Consider the following 15,841-nt stretch of genomic DNA (forward strand, 5'->3'; position numbering starts at 1 on the left):
TACGTCTATGGAGATTCTATGTTTCCTTCCTGGTGTGAGTTAGTAGGGATCACGATCGCTGACTGTACCTCTAACAGCAGAATTTATCTGAGACTCAGTGAAATTCACATTAGTTAATTATTACCAAATGTAGAATTTTTAGGACAAGAAACATTCACAATAGTRTGGGCCTGATCTTAAAAATGTATCAATTTTTCAAAAGCAATTATTAATTTATTGACTGCTGTGTTCTGGTCTTTGTAATTGAGTAMATTTTGTTCATCAGATATTCTCTTTAAAGGATCTCCAAAACATTAGTTCACAAATGTTTTAGTTGGAAGAAACAACAATGAAATTACATTGAGACACACAATTAGCCGATCAAAGATTTTTGATAAAACATGATTTGTTTAACTCAGCCTAGAAGTTTGATTCAAATAGAAAATGAGGAGGGCATTCCTCAAAAGAAAAATAAAACAATGATTGGAAGGCATTTTAGCAATCCTCCAAATCTTTAAACATTTATCAGATTCAACCCAGGACTCTGACTGAGCCGCCTCTGTCAGAAGACATCTGTTCATAAAATGAAAAGTTAACATCAAGCCCCAAATTAGTACAGAAAATTAAAATCAAARACATTTGAATTAGTTCTCCTTATAGCACTTTGTGACCAATATCTTGAATGTTTCTGGATAAATAAGTTTGTTTATTTTCCAGCTGTCAAATCATAGCCAACAAATAGAAAGCCCACTTCAGCCAATAAGAACAGAGCCTGCCTTGTTGGAAATATATACAGTACACATTTGTTATAGCTATTGATTTCTCATTTGTATCTCTTTTTTTGTGTCCTCAGTCTCTCTAAACTCTGGTGACTTTTTTCCCTTGTTCTAAGGTTTCTTCCCATTCTTTTAAAAACATAAATGGTTAATTTGGAATCTGAAGTTAAACCAAYATTGAGTTATGTGCCTGTTTCCTGGCTCTGTAATAGGCTGGTGACTGTCCAGTTAGTACCCTACCACCAATGAAAAAYGACCGAATTAATCTCGTTATTGTTCTCCGTCTTATGCTGCAATTCCTCTCACAGCTTCTTTCACACCACCTGCTGATCATTTTGTAAGCTAATTGGCTGTTAGGAATCACTTTTCTCTCTGTTAGTGGAGTGCATTCGGACATCCCACAGCAGCTCAATGTCATTGTGAGCCCTCGAATGGCCACAAACCTCCAATCCACCATGAGCCCAATTTGCAGTTTCCAGCCACATGACATCTGAAGCAGCTATTTATATGCACAACACATCATGGTTTATTTCCTACCTCACTCCAAAGGATGCTCTGTTGGTTTGGTTCATTGTAACTAAAAAGCCCCAGCTCTTCATGCACGATGCTGTATTTGCAGTCTCTTCCGGTGCTGTCAGATCCAGTCCTATCAGCTCATGGTTCGAGGAAGGGCAGGAGCCACTGGGATGTTTGCAGGGCAGCTGGATGGGGGGAGGATGAAACATCAACACTRCAGATGCACAGTGGCCGGGACTTTATATGTGCATAACAGGACTTAACTTTGCATTCTCACTGACAGGCAAATAAGGACTGTGCTAAACATCATTATAAGTGAGTTTAATATATGCAGCTGGCAAATGACAGGAATCATCTACACTGCGCATGGTAATTATGTTCGGGTTTTGCATGCACTTAGTGCTCTTCACTTCACCGGTCAGCAATTTCCCTTGCAAATTCCTGCTCAACACTTTTAAGTTGCGATGTTGATGCATTTATTATCACAGCTGGATAATCAGATCAGAAGCCTGATGATGAAGGTCTAACTGACAGTCCAACTGTTTCTCAGCTGGTGGGTGCAGCTGAGAATCAGAGAGCCGATGCCTGACACTCAAAATCCAACAGCAGGCAKAGGAAATGGATCATTCTGAGAGATAAATAATTACTTACAGGTTCAGGGTCTTTCATCTGTGACACCAAAGGGGGAATGGTGATAGATGGGTTGTTTTGTGTTTTGTCTGCACTGGGATCTATTAATTYGTCAGATGAATTTTTATATAATTATTACAATTCTGTTTAAATTCCRGATCCTGGTGTAGATTGAAACAATTTAACTGGCTGCCCAAATGAGCACAAAAGATAAAGTACGAGCAAAATCATGCGAGAACAACGGCATAATTTATTTGGAAAAAAATAGAACACGTTAGTAAAATTATCTCGTTTGAAAGTTTTTGTCCAATTTAATTATTTGACATCATAAAATGTAATTAGGATGATGCCAAAATCCATCTTTTTTCTATTTTGTCAAAAAAGCCACTAGAAAATGATAATCCATCCCTTTTAGCATTATAAAGTATTAATTGGCATAAATTRCTGAACATAATGTGAAGACTAGTTCAGCCAGTGACATTTTATTTYCTAAATAAAATGTGTAATTTATTTTCAGGTAGTCAACACAACAGAAACGGTATGTTATTTACAGTATGTTAAAAATAAACATGAAATTAAATTGTGTTTCTTTTGTCTAGAAGTAGTACGATGTGGAAGATCAAGTGACACTTAGCAGGAGAACAATAACTGTAGCAGTTCTTGAGGCCAGTGGCAGTTTTTTTTATGTGGGCAAGATGGCTTTCTGCCCAGGGTGGCAAAGCTTAGGGGCATGATGAAGCACCTGTCCGTCCAATCATATTCAGTCCTCTTTCCAACCAATAACTGTAAGGTCTGTTTAGTTTTTATTACTTCAGTTATTGCTTTGAGGTTTAACTTATATATGAACAACAACGGAAAATAGATATTTCTGCAGACTAACTAGAAGTAATTTAGCTACCAGCAAAACTAAAGCAGCTGATGCCAGAGAAGTTATTTTTAAGGAAAAAGCAGTGGTTGAATTGCTTCCTGTTGGTCAGTGTGACCAAAGGTTCTGGTGCTCAGCAGTCCAACTACACCRCATTGACCCGGTACCACCCACCGGCCTCCGCCGCAGTGGGCTACACAGCCTCTGCTCCGCAACAAGCCGTCTGTTATTTTGCATACTTTAATAAATGGTATCTTAATTTTAATTGGAAAGGCATGGAGTCAAACATCAGCTTGGTTTTCATAGCGCAAAAGGTCATTGCAGATGTGCAAACTGCCAAAATAGTTTTTTCTTTCTTTTTTTTTTTTTTTTGGTTTGTGGTTGTTAAACACAAAGATTAATTTGCATATATCTCTTGACAGTTTCTCATGTCTGTTCATGAAGTTTGTGATTTATTGCGTTTCTGGTGGCTCAGCAGGACATAATGTTGGATAGCATCTTGAGTAATCGTGTGAATCCCACATCTTCCACAATAACACTTTTAACTAGAAACTTCCCAATGCTCTTGTTTTAGGTTTGGCCTTTTCTGGTGGTTTTCCACTGAAAAACTRTTTAAAAGCTTCTGGGATTTAAGTTTTGTTTTGTTGTTTTCCTTTTGCTGACTGTTTAAACTAGCCAATAAAATAAACCAAGCATTTCTGTGGAGGAGGTAACAAACTGGACATGAAGCCATAACTTAGTCTCTTATGTACTGTAGATTCTTAATCCTGTTTCTTCCAACATATATAAGCACAACAGGGAAAATGCAAAGCCATATTTGCTCTGCTATGCAACAGGTAGCCATAGGAACTATTTATTTACGTTAGGTACGGAAGCTCAAATGAGACATCTGAGATATCATTCATTAAACTGAAGCCGTTTGCTGCAGCTGTCTAACTGAGGGCCTTGTGGCAAGCCTTTTTTTTTCTTTTTTTTTTTACTGTTGTTCAGCTTTTGGACAATCTTGCCTCTTTGTTGATTCTTTTTATTTTTTACTTTTTTTTGCACTTTTTCAGTTATACTCTAAAATGTCATGAAGGTCCTCAGTCGCACTGCAGCCTTTTCTCTTGTGGATGTTATAGACAACGGGTTGAGACCAATTGAGTTTTACCTGGCTGGGATGTGAAACAAGGAAGGCTGAATTCATCTCATTAGCTTAAAGAAGATGTTTGTTTTGGACGTTTGCTTTGGTTAAAATCATCTTGAGTTAAACCTTTGCAGACACAGCCTTTCGTACCAAAAAGAAACAAACGTGGTTGTACGTCTGCCCCTCTTTTTCTATTTTGCTTGCTGTGCCATTTGCCAGCATGAATATGTTGAATAGAAATATGATGCGGGGCTTTTAGAAGTGAGAAAATCATTTTCATGAGAAAACCACTGAAAAACAAGACTAATTGCACAGGAATAACCGTTGACGTTGACTGTTGGGTTTACTCCAGCCTGTGTTGCTGGTTTATGCTGGAAACYCTATATTTTCTCAGGTGCACACGCAAAAAAAAAAAAAATAATTGAAAAATCTATGTTTGAACTCCATGGCTCAGATGCGCCACACAAACACACTCACACCCGAGTCGATGCAATGTGACGGCTGTTGTTGTGTAACCAAGCCCAGTGACTCATGAAAGGAAGGAATGCAGCGCTGTGATGGGTTGAGGAGGAGGAAGAAGAGGAGGCCTGCCTGGGGAAGGTCTTGYAGAGACAGTCAGCTATGTTCCCAAAGTCATCTGGGGGAGAGATGTAGAGGAAKAGAAAGWTGCTGAACATTTGGTTTTGGGTCATGCCTCAACTGCGAGCGCTTGTCTGTCTGGACAGTGAACCGCAAGTGAAGCGTAAATACATCTAAGCTTTGATGCAGCCATGACCGTGGTCAGACAAACCATATGGTAGCCTAACCACATACAAATGTGAACCCATGAGAGTCAGTTACTCAGTGGAACAGGATGCAGATTTATAGGAAAAGCCTACTGAAATAAAAAAAATGAACTCCTCATAAAGAACTGTGCCTCAGCTTGCTTTCAACTGTACTCCTTAAGAATCATTCACAATATGTGCCAAGTACAAAATTATACCTTGTTTGATTTCGTCTGCCTGTATTTATATATATATATATATATATTTGTATGTGTGTGTATGTGTGTTTTGTGGATTTGTTTATATTGACTTTCCTCTTGGCCCAGGAGCCATTTGTTTTTCAGCAATGCGTAGGCAGTTTTGCTGGRWTGGARGTGCATGATATTCGCCTAGTACACATGCGCGCACACTTCCACATTTGCAGTTGTACATGCATAGATTCAGGCTGTGCCTCCGTGCCAGTGTTATCATCCAAAGAGGCAAACAGCCAGCCCCTGATTTAATAAGCTGCCTGGGGAGTAACAGAGAGGTGGGAAAGTACTATCAGCTGATAACTGTCCTCCCTGCAAGCCCATCTTTTTCCTCTTATAGCCTTGCCAAGAGAAAGCTTGGCTTTTCCTTGTGTTTTGTGTGAATGCRCATGCCGTGTGTGGGAGCGATCCCCTGCTGCCGGCTTCAGCCCACGTGTCTGTGGGCCGTGCTGGGCTGCCTCGTTCTGGGTGTCAGACAGACAGCAGAGGAGAGCCCGCATATGGCGAAGGCAGGCCTGATCTCCAAGCTAAGGAGCATATGCACAGTCCCACACCCACTAATCGTGCACACAAAACGCGCGTCTTGCGTCATAGATGGCACTTCTGTTAAGCAGGAGGAATCCACGGCCCAGAGTACTGACAGAATCCCCGTCCCCGTTGTCCTCTCTCTTCTGCACTTCACATGGCCCACATAACACAACGATCACTGTTCACAAACTTGACAGCAACTCCAAAAGAGGCATCTCCAAAGTGCCGCAACAAACGGGAACAAAAGTATACCACAAAATTTAACAGAGCAACTGCTGCGCTGTATTTTGACATTGTATTGCTTGCAATGGTTTTGAAAGAATGGGCATGCAGKCTCTGTCAAATCTTTGTATGTCAAACAGGCGACTGGTTCTAAATTGTTTGAATTTTAACGAATTCAACTATGAGTTTGATGGTTGCCGTCACCACGGTGACATTTGAACATTTTGCTTCCTGTTGAAAGTTTAGAATACTTTATTGAGAAGATTAACTGAACACAAAACACCTCCCGGAAAAGATAAACACTGAAAAAGACAATTATCGGATTCCAACTTGGCTTATTTTGAGTCCAATTCACATAGTATCAGAGTTTTATTATAACAATAACCTGATAGCATTTCCTATGATGTGTTCACTGATCCCAAAAAAAGATCTGATTTTTAAAGTCTCTGACCATCTGTTCTGCTGTCAGAAGTTGTGATCAGTTCTAGTCGAGGTGAAAAGCAGCTAATGTCTCAGTGCGCCTCTCATATTTAATGCATGACRTTCATGAGTCAAYATCTGATTGTTCCTCTGAATCTGCGTTTTACTCTCAGGAACAAGAAGAAAGTTGCTTATTATTGATGACTTTCATGAAGTGTTAAAGTCTCACCTAATTTAGTTGTATTTATTYAACATTATAATAGTTTGGTATTGAACATGTTTCATATTACTCACACATGGATTCTAAAATTTCAATGTAATTCTCACTTAAAAAAAAAAAAAAATTAAAAACTTGTTTTTCCAAGTTGATATTTCCAACTAATTCTCATTCTTTTAGAAGAAAATGGATGCCACGATTTGGTGTGAACAGCAGGAAAGCTTTCAGGAAAGAGCCTCTCAGATGAGGGGAAGCTGTTGCACCAATGCTTTAGAAAAGAAACATTTCTTGCATCCCSACCCCTGACTGTGCCAAAATTTCCWTCATGAGCCAATAAAAGTTCAGCYTTAGTGTACCAGTAAATTTGTTTTTTAGATGGGAGKWAAAGGACAAAATAAAAGCAAGTGTTTCCTGGACKCTTTTAGACAATCACACTTAGTGGCAGGCAAACTACTCAAATGCAAAAATGCAGAAAATAAGATATAACCTATCCTAAAAGTACTCCAGAATGTATCAGAACAGGGATGATTTATGTTTTTACTAGAGTTTTTTGAGGAATCTAAATAGATTTCAGAAGATCAAAGTGAGTAAGACAGCAGCGTTCTGCAAGAAGCAAGAGCAAAACCGGTTCTAAACAACTTTAACTTGCAGTTCGTCAGGTCAGCATCAGCCGACCTGACAATGTACCAGCAATTACAAAAATAATTTTAMTATAATTCCAAGCTCAGAAGGGCCCGTTTTCATCCCATATTAAAGCTATTCTCTCTTTTTCAGTTACAGTTCAGAASCCGGTAATTATGTGAAATCTGTGTTTTTTTCTTTGCTTTTSTTTGCTATTAGGGCAACAGTGCAGCCTTGGCTCTTGTGTTCCACAGGAGCTGAATAACAGGCATGCTTTGGGGTGGCCACAGTGACCCGCAGCTGACACCAATGATTGATCCCAGTGCAGGAATAAGTGCCTGCGAGCAGCTGAGCGCACCAGTCCACTGAAACGCAGCCAGGCGGAAAATTAGAAATCTCTTCATCCCCGGTCCATTTGAAATCCGATATCTCTCGTCTTCCTCTCACGCAGTCACCTTTCCTCGGCCAATAAATCTGTAGTTAAATGATGTGTTTATGTGCACGTGCCGTGTTTATGTTTTGTCTTTGAGGGTTAAGAATGTGCATATGCCCCGTAGAACTTCCCATTCCTCCAAACACCTCATAGTCTACATTTAAAATGAAATGCATTTCTACATGCCGACTTACAGTAGAGTGAGGTGCTTGCTGTATAGGATGCAAGTTGAATTTGGTGCATTTGGTTTCCTCTGAATGCTGCAAGGCTAAGACAAATAGCATTTCCCCAAAARAGTTTGCTTGTTTTTAAATTTTTCCCACAATTTCATATTTAAGGTCAATAGGCACATTTTATTATCGGATAAAGATCACCAAGGTACATTTTTAAAAAATTACATTTTCAATTCTTTTTAGTTGGAGAAACTCCTCATAACCTTACAACTAATTACTTCATGCTGCTTTGCAGAGTCATTTTAATTTGGGCACATTTGGATATTTTTTCAATTCAGAACAATATCCCAAAAGTTTTAAAAGGTGTTTTTTTTTTTTTTTTCCTGGTAGATGTAGCGTTTGTGTTCTTGTTGATCAGCAGTGGTTTGCTTCTTAAACTCTCCCATAGATTAACGTTTCATTTTCCGTTTCATTTTGTCCAAGATGGTGGCTCTCCAGGTCTGGCAGTGATCAGAAAATCAAAGTAAAAAAAATATGGTTAATAGCTGTTCAAAGGAAGCAGATTACTTTTTCACATATRCTCAGGTTTTTCCCTTTACAAGTGAAATCACAATTTGCTTGCTTATCTTTCTGATATTAAAATTTGTTTCAATTATCTAAAACATTTACTAAATGTGCCACAAAAAAAAAACTAAGCAAGAATATTTTTGAAGGAGGGCAAATATTTCAGTAAAATACATAACTTGCAAATAGATATTTCCTCTCTAATGTATCACAGCTCCTGAACGTTCACTGTTGATCTGTTTGTATTTCTCCAGGTACGTCTGCCCAGGGCAACCCCCTCCTGGCCTCTCTCCCRGTSCCGGGGCGGCCTCTGCAGCCTCAGCTCGACCTCAAACACCTCYTACCCTTCAGACTCAATGGATCCTCACCCCTTAGCCTCTTTCCCAACTTTAATACGGTGAGTCTCATGTCACAAAAACTGCAGCTGTGAGCTTAGAATAGAAAAATAAGTTAACAAATTCAGCCAAATTAGATCTCCTCAGCTGAGCTTAAGAGTGAATGAACGCAGCACTTAATTGTGTCCATCATATTGTGATCTGTTTATTTTGTAAGCGGGCCTTTTGTTTAGGATATGATCTTTATTCAAGCGCATCTGCTGTGAACACTGCTGTTGTCATGACGCCGTCTTCATCCACAGATGGGACCCTTACCACCTGAACCGTCGGCAGCAAACCTCTTGGTTTTCATGCACCTCAGCGTGACGCTTACCTTGCCTCTGTGACTGGAATTAAAAGCTTGTGTCTTTGATCCCTTCTCTGCGCTCTATGCCCATTGTCATTTTGTGTGTGCATGCATGCAGGCACTCCAGAAGTCTTTTGATCCTACTTTAACACCCTTGTTGTGTATTGGGTTCACTGCTTTCATTGCACTTGAGAAAAAAGAAAATTCAGCTCTGTGGTCTATAAATGGAGGATAAACTGCAGCTTTTACACTCCAGTATGTCTCTTTTTGGAGACAGGGAGGATGCAGACATATGGCTCATTCTTTACAGCGGAGGACGTGTGGGAGGGGGGTGGATGAGACAGACGTTTGCCGCATGACGTTCGTGTATGGGGGGGGGGTCACCAACCTGCTTGTGAAAAGTCCAGTCAATTTGTTTGCTCCGTCGCCCACTAACCCCGCCTTGTAGAAAGCGACTATGCGAGTTGCAGAGGCAGCGTGGTAAACACTTATTCCTCTAACACCCTCATGTATTTATATTAGCAGTGCAAGCTGTGGGCTCAAGTCTCCTGTCAGTGTTTTGTCTGTGTTTCACTTTGGGGAAAATTGCTGGTTCTATTTCCAGTCCGTTGCACGTGCCCTGTGGTTCTTTTCAAAATAATTTGTTACAGTCACACTTTGCTGCTTTTGCATTTACTTTTGCTCATTCTGCTAGACAAATAACAGTAATTGTTATGGCAACAGCTACTTTAGGAGAAAAATGCAATTTGAAGTGAAGGAAGTACATTGCCTTGGAGCAATATTCACACCACTTGAATTTTTTTTCACMTCTTATCCACTCATAGTRACAGTTTTTGTGGGGGATTTTAGGTGATTGACAAGCATGAAGTGGTGCATGATTGCAAAATGTTTTTAAATTTTTTATGAAAAATTGAACAGTGTGGTATGTATTTCAGACACTTTTTTTTACTTTAATACCCTAAATATGGAGTAACCAAATGATTTCACATCTTACAAAGACATGGCTGTCGACCTATCCTCACAAGTAGGGAAAGAAGAGCATAACTCAGAAAAATAGTCATAGTGACTTTGGAGGAGCAGCAGACAATTACGGCTTAGCTTTAGAATCTTTTGACAACACAGTAATTAGTTTTTCACTCCTTTACGGCAGAGTTGCACTAAGAAGACCATTCGTTGAAAGAGTTTGGTGAAAGAAAAGGCATAARAAGGCCTTCCCTTCTATCAAATATGGTGGTGGTAGTGTCATACTGTGGGCTTCTTTTGTTTAGCAGGAATAAGGTTGCTACACTGAGTTATCCTGAAAGGAAACAGTTTGAAGAGGCAAAACTGGAAACTGGAGGCTGAATACGGAACGGCCCATTTTTCTGTTTTTTAATGAAGACATGCGTTGTCTTCCTTACGTCTCACAATTATTAGCTACTTTTTTTATTATCAATCTTTCTTGTAAAATCAAAATAAAAGTCATACAAGTTTTTCGTTATACTTTCAAATCACACAAATGCAAGCGATTGCTGTGAAAGTAGATATTCCACGAGAAAACCACAGCRACAAATTAGAGGTGGTATGAAGGAAGTAGGTCAGAGAACGTATGGAAGTCTATTGACGGTGTAACAATATAACATCATATCACCGTTACTTCAGTGCCAGAACAAGATGATTACCCCCGTTATGCAGTGCAGCTGCAGCATTAATGACAGCATCCATTCAGCTCGGAGTCCCAAGTTCTTTTAGTCCTGATAAGGCATTCGCTGCAGCCTGCATTTCCAGAGGGGAAGATGAATGCACCTGTCTTCAAACCCAAACAGTCTCCAGTTACCCTGGTGTCCCTTCTTATACAGTCCCTTCACATCTCTGTCTGCTTCTTTCTCTCAACCTTTACCGAAACCTCAGCACGGACTGAGCCGGCTGGCGCAGGACAAGTCCTGTCKGCGCCTGAATGGCAGGGGAGAGCGAAGCACTGGGACAAAAGAGGCATTTATAGCCRTCGGTTCAGGATGGCTGCAGACAGACAATGGACACATTCTTCAGTTCCTAAAACAAATATCTGTGAGTGCAGCCTGCCCTGAAGAGCTGGACAGAGGGCAGCAGGACTGGGAGAGCTACATTTCAGTGGCTGTGCTGTAGCTGGCGAGGAGAAAAGCAAAAGTTTACTCCCAGAGGTAGCTTTGAGTCATACAACACAGACCAAAATAGAGCAGCTAAATAGTCTGCCCTGGGGGAGACACACACCACCAGCATGGAGGTATCTTTGTCAGGTGTGTTGATAGTGCCTCTCACACCTGGCCCYGAGGAATCCACGGTAAACCGACTCCATTCTTTACGAGGTAGCAGCTGCTCCRAACACAACGCAGCTTTGGAAGGATCTGAGGCAGCATCCGAGTCAATGCTGTCAATATAGCAACACTCCTTGATCTCTGGGCAGCTGGGGYTGACAGCGRTGTCACCACGTCGGGTTCAGAGGGCGCGTCGGTGCAACTAAAAGTGAGAACAACCCACTCCTCGGCTATCCTCGCATGCAAGCCAAGGAACGGACGGGGTCAGGCCCTGTGCCAGCTGAGGATAAGATCCAGGATGATTGTGATATTTTATACCCGTCTGAAGGGTGTCGTGATGGAATCAGCTGTCATTGTGGACTGTAGAGSCTCTAATGAAGCCTTTTGCTTTCTTTGCTGTTCATAATATACCACGAGGGACTTTGTGCTGTCTTTTCACAGGCTGTTAAATCTATATTAGTCTGTTTAAGGCATTTACAACAATACTTTACAATGATTGATAATGACGTAAATAGACATATTTTTGAGATTGGGTAAATTCTTCTATGAATTACTTTTGTCTTTTTGCAGATAAGGAGCAGTTTCACAAATTTGGCTCGATTAACATTCAGCATTTGATCCCTTAAATGAAAAAATGTGAGATGACACAACTCCTTGTTTTGTCTCACGTGAAAGAAAGTCATGCAGCTACYGACAGCTTTCGTGTAAACACAATGATACAATAATAACCTGGAAGGTCACAAATGTGTTGCTTTGAGAAATTATTATTTTGAGGAAAATGCTTCATTATGACTGAACTGAAGGTTTATTAAGGCTAAATCACAATATCTAGTTAACCAGATAAAATGGTAATGTTACAAAAATACTCCAAAATTACTGATTAAAATTTATTGCATAATCCACAATGTTTCAGGTGTGAAGAAATATTATCTAATCAGTGCCACTAATTGTTTTGCCAATAAATTTTGAGTTTCTAGATCAATAAATATACATCGATTAAAGCCTGGATGTAGAACTTTTGAAACAGATAGCTTGTTTTCATGACGTTTTTTAATATGGAGCAATTTTAAACAAACCTTAAATTGAAAGCTATTGTTGCCGTGGAAAGAGACATAACATTGCATTGTACTAAAAATATCCAGGTAAAATAAAACACATTTCCTTCTAAGGATTTGTAATCAAAATTCAGCCTCCGCTAACAATGCTTTTTGTTGTGTGTGTGGCTGAAAAATGCGTTTAATAACAAGAAAAGCCCATCATACACAGTCACTGCAGAGATACTGAGGTATTCAGCTCATATCAAATAGCGGCAGCATGCTGATTAACAAAGAAAAGTTGTTATTTGTTCCAGATTTATGCCTTAAAACCTACTCAGCTGTCACCAAGGGAACATCTCGGCATGATCCCTATTCTTTGTTTCATCCCTATTTTTTCATGATGATGGGACGTGATGTGAGCATCTTTTTCTCTTCATGCACTTTGGCTGCATGCAGGGTAACCCCAAGGGAGAGATATTTTTTGATCCGAACGTTACTTTATGGCTGACGTTCAGCTCATTCCAGGAGTTACACTGTGTTAGCTTTCTGCAATCTGAAAGCATATTTTGAAAGAATATGAACCTGTCAGATGAATTTGATTCGCTCATTAGTTAAAAATTGGTACGTCAGAAGTTTTAAGACCGAGACAAACTTGTTCAGCACAAACCTACAAAATCAGAGTTTCAGACGACTGAAGCAAAAAGCCAAAACTGGTCAGTGCAGACACTTCATACAGAGGGAGTTTTAAACTTTCTTAATCAGCTGGAAGCAACTGAGAAAGTGGAAARTGAGGAATTTTCATTTCTGCTCTGCTAAGCATGCATACATTTAAAATGAAACATAACCAATCTATCCAGACTTGAACAAAGGACCAGCAGTCTTTGCTTAGATTTTTTGGTCTCCGTTACCAAAAATAATCTCATTAGACGTCAGACCACAAAAACTTTCTGTGAATGGAGTTGTTTTGCCATTAAGATCTGAGATAGCTGCAACAATAAATKAAGTGCGTAACTCCCAGTCATTAGGAGGCACRTATGACGCAATCCCAGATGTCTGCGTTATGTGAAGGCACAAGCAGCAGAAGGGGGAAGTGTTTTCACCTGTTCAACAGCAGCAACAATTTTATATATAACTCCCAGTTGAGTCTTGTAAAGCTACATCTTTCAGAAAGTGATAATTGCACCAGAGATTATCATCCAGCAAATTTAGATGAACAGTTTTACATGTGCAGCCCTTTAACACACAGTGCAAATCTGCATACTCCGAATGTTAATTATATTCATCCATAAAAGAAATAAGAAGGCCAACTTGTTGATTAAAAGTGTCGACTGCAGTGACGTTCTAAAGTTGTAATTAATTGRGTAATAATGCATCGCACTTTAATCCAGACTCTTTAAGACAAATGTCAAACTATGTCCAAAGTTGGGCTTGAGATCTGACCATAACTGAAATGGGGCCAATGTTCCCATCAGGACCAGCAAACCTGACTGCACCCATCTATTGGTATTGGCATTTATTGGTACATCAATTGATGTCGACAAAAGATTTACAATGATTCACAACACTCTTGTAAAAGACATTTTTAATCTCAAGGAGTTTTTTTTAATTTTTTATCCTGGTTAGATGAATGTTGAATATTCAGACTTTTTTGTTCACTTTTATGAAATATTGAATGTTTAGTTTTTCTTTTTATTAGGAAAAAGGGAGAATAAAATCACTGTTAGTAGTGTTAAGTGCAGACTATTATAATGCAGTGTTTCATTGTGCCATTGTCCAATAACTTCACTGATTTCACATCATGACAAAAAGCCTCTAGAAAAAAGAACTATTGTAAAATGAATTAACTTTATGGTCATTTTTACTGAAGTGCTAGTAAAATTATTTAGTCCTCCTTAGAGCAAAATTAATAAATACTTTATGCATTCTATTTACTGCATGCATATTTAATGAGTATTTGCAATATTTGCTTTTGCAGAGATTGATTTTGCATCGTCTGCTGCTGTGTTTTAGACTCTGTAAAAGTGCAGCCTCTTGGCTTGACAGGAACATGCTGCTTGTGTTGATTTTTGCTGTCTGTGTCTCAGATGGACCCTGTCCAGAAGGCAGTGATTAACCACACGTTTGGGGTCCCTCAGCCCCTCAAGAAGAAACAGATCATCTCCTGCAACATCTGCCACCTGCGCTTCAACTCAACGGTAAGAAAGGATTTGTTGTTGTTTTTTTCTGTATGAGGAAGATGGGGGAAGTGTAGCAATAAAAGGAAGAAAGAGACATTATGCCTTTTTGACTGCATAATGTGCACTGACTGCATCACCTTTAGTGAATAATGGGTCTACCTCAAGAGAAAATTGCACTTTGGAATTGTAGTATTTTTCTTCAATGTTTGTTTTCACTGGAAAAAGAATGTTTCTATGATATGCCAAGGAATCGTGGAAAACACTGAGAACATCTAAGGAGTCATTGCTGCAATGTAAACATTGCTGTTTTGTGTTGTTGTTTTTCTAATGAAACTTTGCAAAGGTGCAAAAACAGTTGCGGTGCCATATTTTTTTTATAAAAGAAGCTTTCTCCTCCAACATTTGCAAAAATGCTTTGCTCCTTTAAGACTGTAATTGTCCAATAATAATCCTTCAACCTAACCCTAAATTCTGTGAGCACTGAACTGCCTGACATTCAGCTGAATTTTGTTGGATGTCCACTCCTTGGAAGTCGGGGAACTACATCGTATATGGTAGGATTTTACTATTTGGAATAATCTTTCTCACTGTAAAATAATGAAATTCAGCTAAACTGGACATTTAGATCTCCAACGTCGTTGCTGACGTTTTCTCTTTTCCATTATAGAACAATGTAACCCGGAACTCCAGGCTAACAAAATTCTTTCTTTGACAGACGTGTTCAAATCTGTCAAGTACATTTTATTCGCGTCATCTGGCTGCTACTTTCCATTCTTAATTTCAAGCATTTTCTGAGTAAATCAGACATTGTTTTTTGTTTTGAACTGAATTGTGGTTTGCTGGAGCCTTGATTAGGTCAAAAGGACCTTATATAAATAGCGTGGGGTTTTTGGTTTTGTTCTTGTGTGTACATTTTTGTTCAGTTTTCATTTCAGTGAAATTTGATGTGTGTTGGTGAACAGTTGTGTTTGGTGAGAAGGCTTAGATTGCAGCTTAGATTCCATTTATCAGCAAAGTGCAACAAAACAATCAGCAGCCACAGCAGGACGCGGGTTTCTCAGCTGCTCTATCCATTCTTTGTGTAGCACATGTATTGTATTTATGGAAACAGTCAAATTAAAAAGCAGTAAACAGTTTAGAAGGATGTCTTCWGTCCGGATGGAGTTAAAATGCGAAAACAGCAACACAGTTTCATTTGGACTTTAGTCTTCAAAAAGCTCTGAAGAAACAGAGGTAAGAAAGGAGAATAAGATGAAGGCATTCTCTCTTTTTTTMCACACTTAAAGAAAAAAGTCAAGTTGACTGTAACTTTATTAGTAGCTTGAAGAATTTGAGCATTTTCAAACCTCCATAAACCTCTCCAGAGTTTTAATGAAGATGCAATTTAAGCTTTCCCTGATGCGCAATGTTCTAAGAGGAAAAACTGCCTGGGYGACACAGCTTCTAAGTGTTAGTCTGATTTAACGAGCCGTTTGTAGCAGCAGTTTGTGACATTTAAAGTTATCTTTTTAGAAAACATACAAAACTAAGTTTTATCAGCATAAATCCAATTGAAAATCATAACTACTGTTATCTCTGACCTGTCTGG

At 39.3% G+C, this 15,841-nt stretch overlaps 1 protein-coding gene across 4 annotated transcripts in view; it reads left to right on the forward strand.

Annotated features, from left to right (window-relative positions):
• The window catches only part of znf385c (zinc finger protein 385C), a 137,467-nt gene that overhangs the window by 102,625 nt on the left and 19,001 nt on the right, over positions 1-15,841 (forward strand). For all 4 annotated transcript variants that reach the window (XM_008417065.2, XM_008417064.2, XM_008417066.2 and 1 more), the window contains 2 exons: positions 8,340-8,482; positions 14,161-14,271. In XM_008417065.2, coding sequence (XP_008415287.1) covers positions 8,340-8,482; positions 14,161-14,271 — 254 coding nt within the window. The remainder of the gene's footprint in view (positions 1-8,339; positions 8,483-14,160; positions 14,272-15,841) is intronic.

Source organism: Poecilia reticulata, linkage group LG8 (genome assembly GCF_000633615.1).
Source record: "Poecilia reticulata strain Guanapo linkage group LG8, Guppy_female_1.0+MT, whole genome shotgun sequence".
Classification (NCBI taxonomy): domain Eukaryota; kingdom Metazoa; phylum Chordata; class Actinopteri; order Cyprinodontiformes; family Poeciliidae; genus Poecilia; species Poecilia reticulata.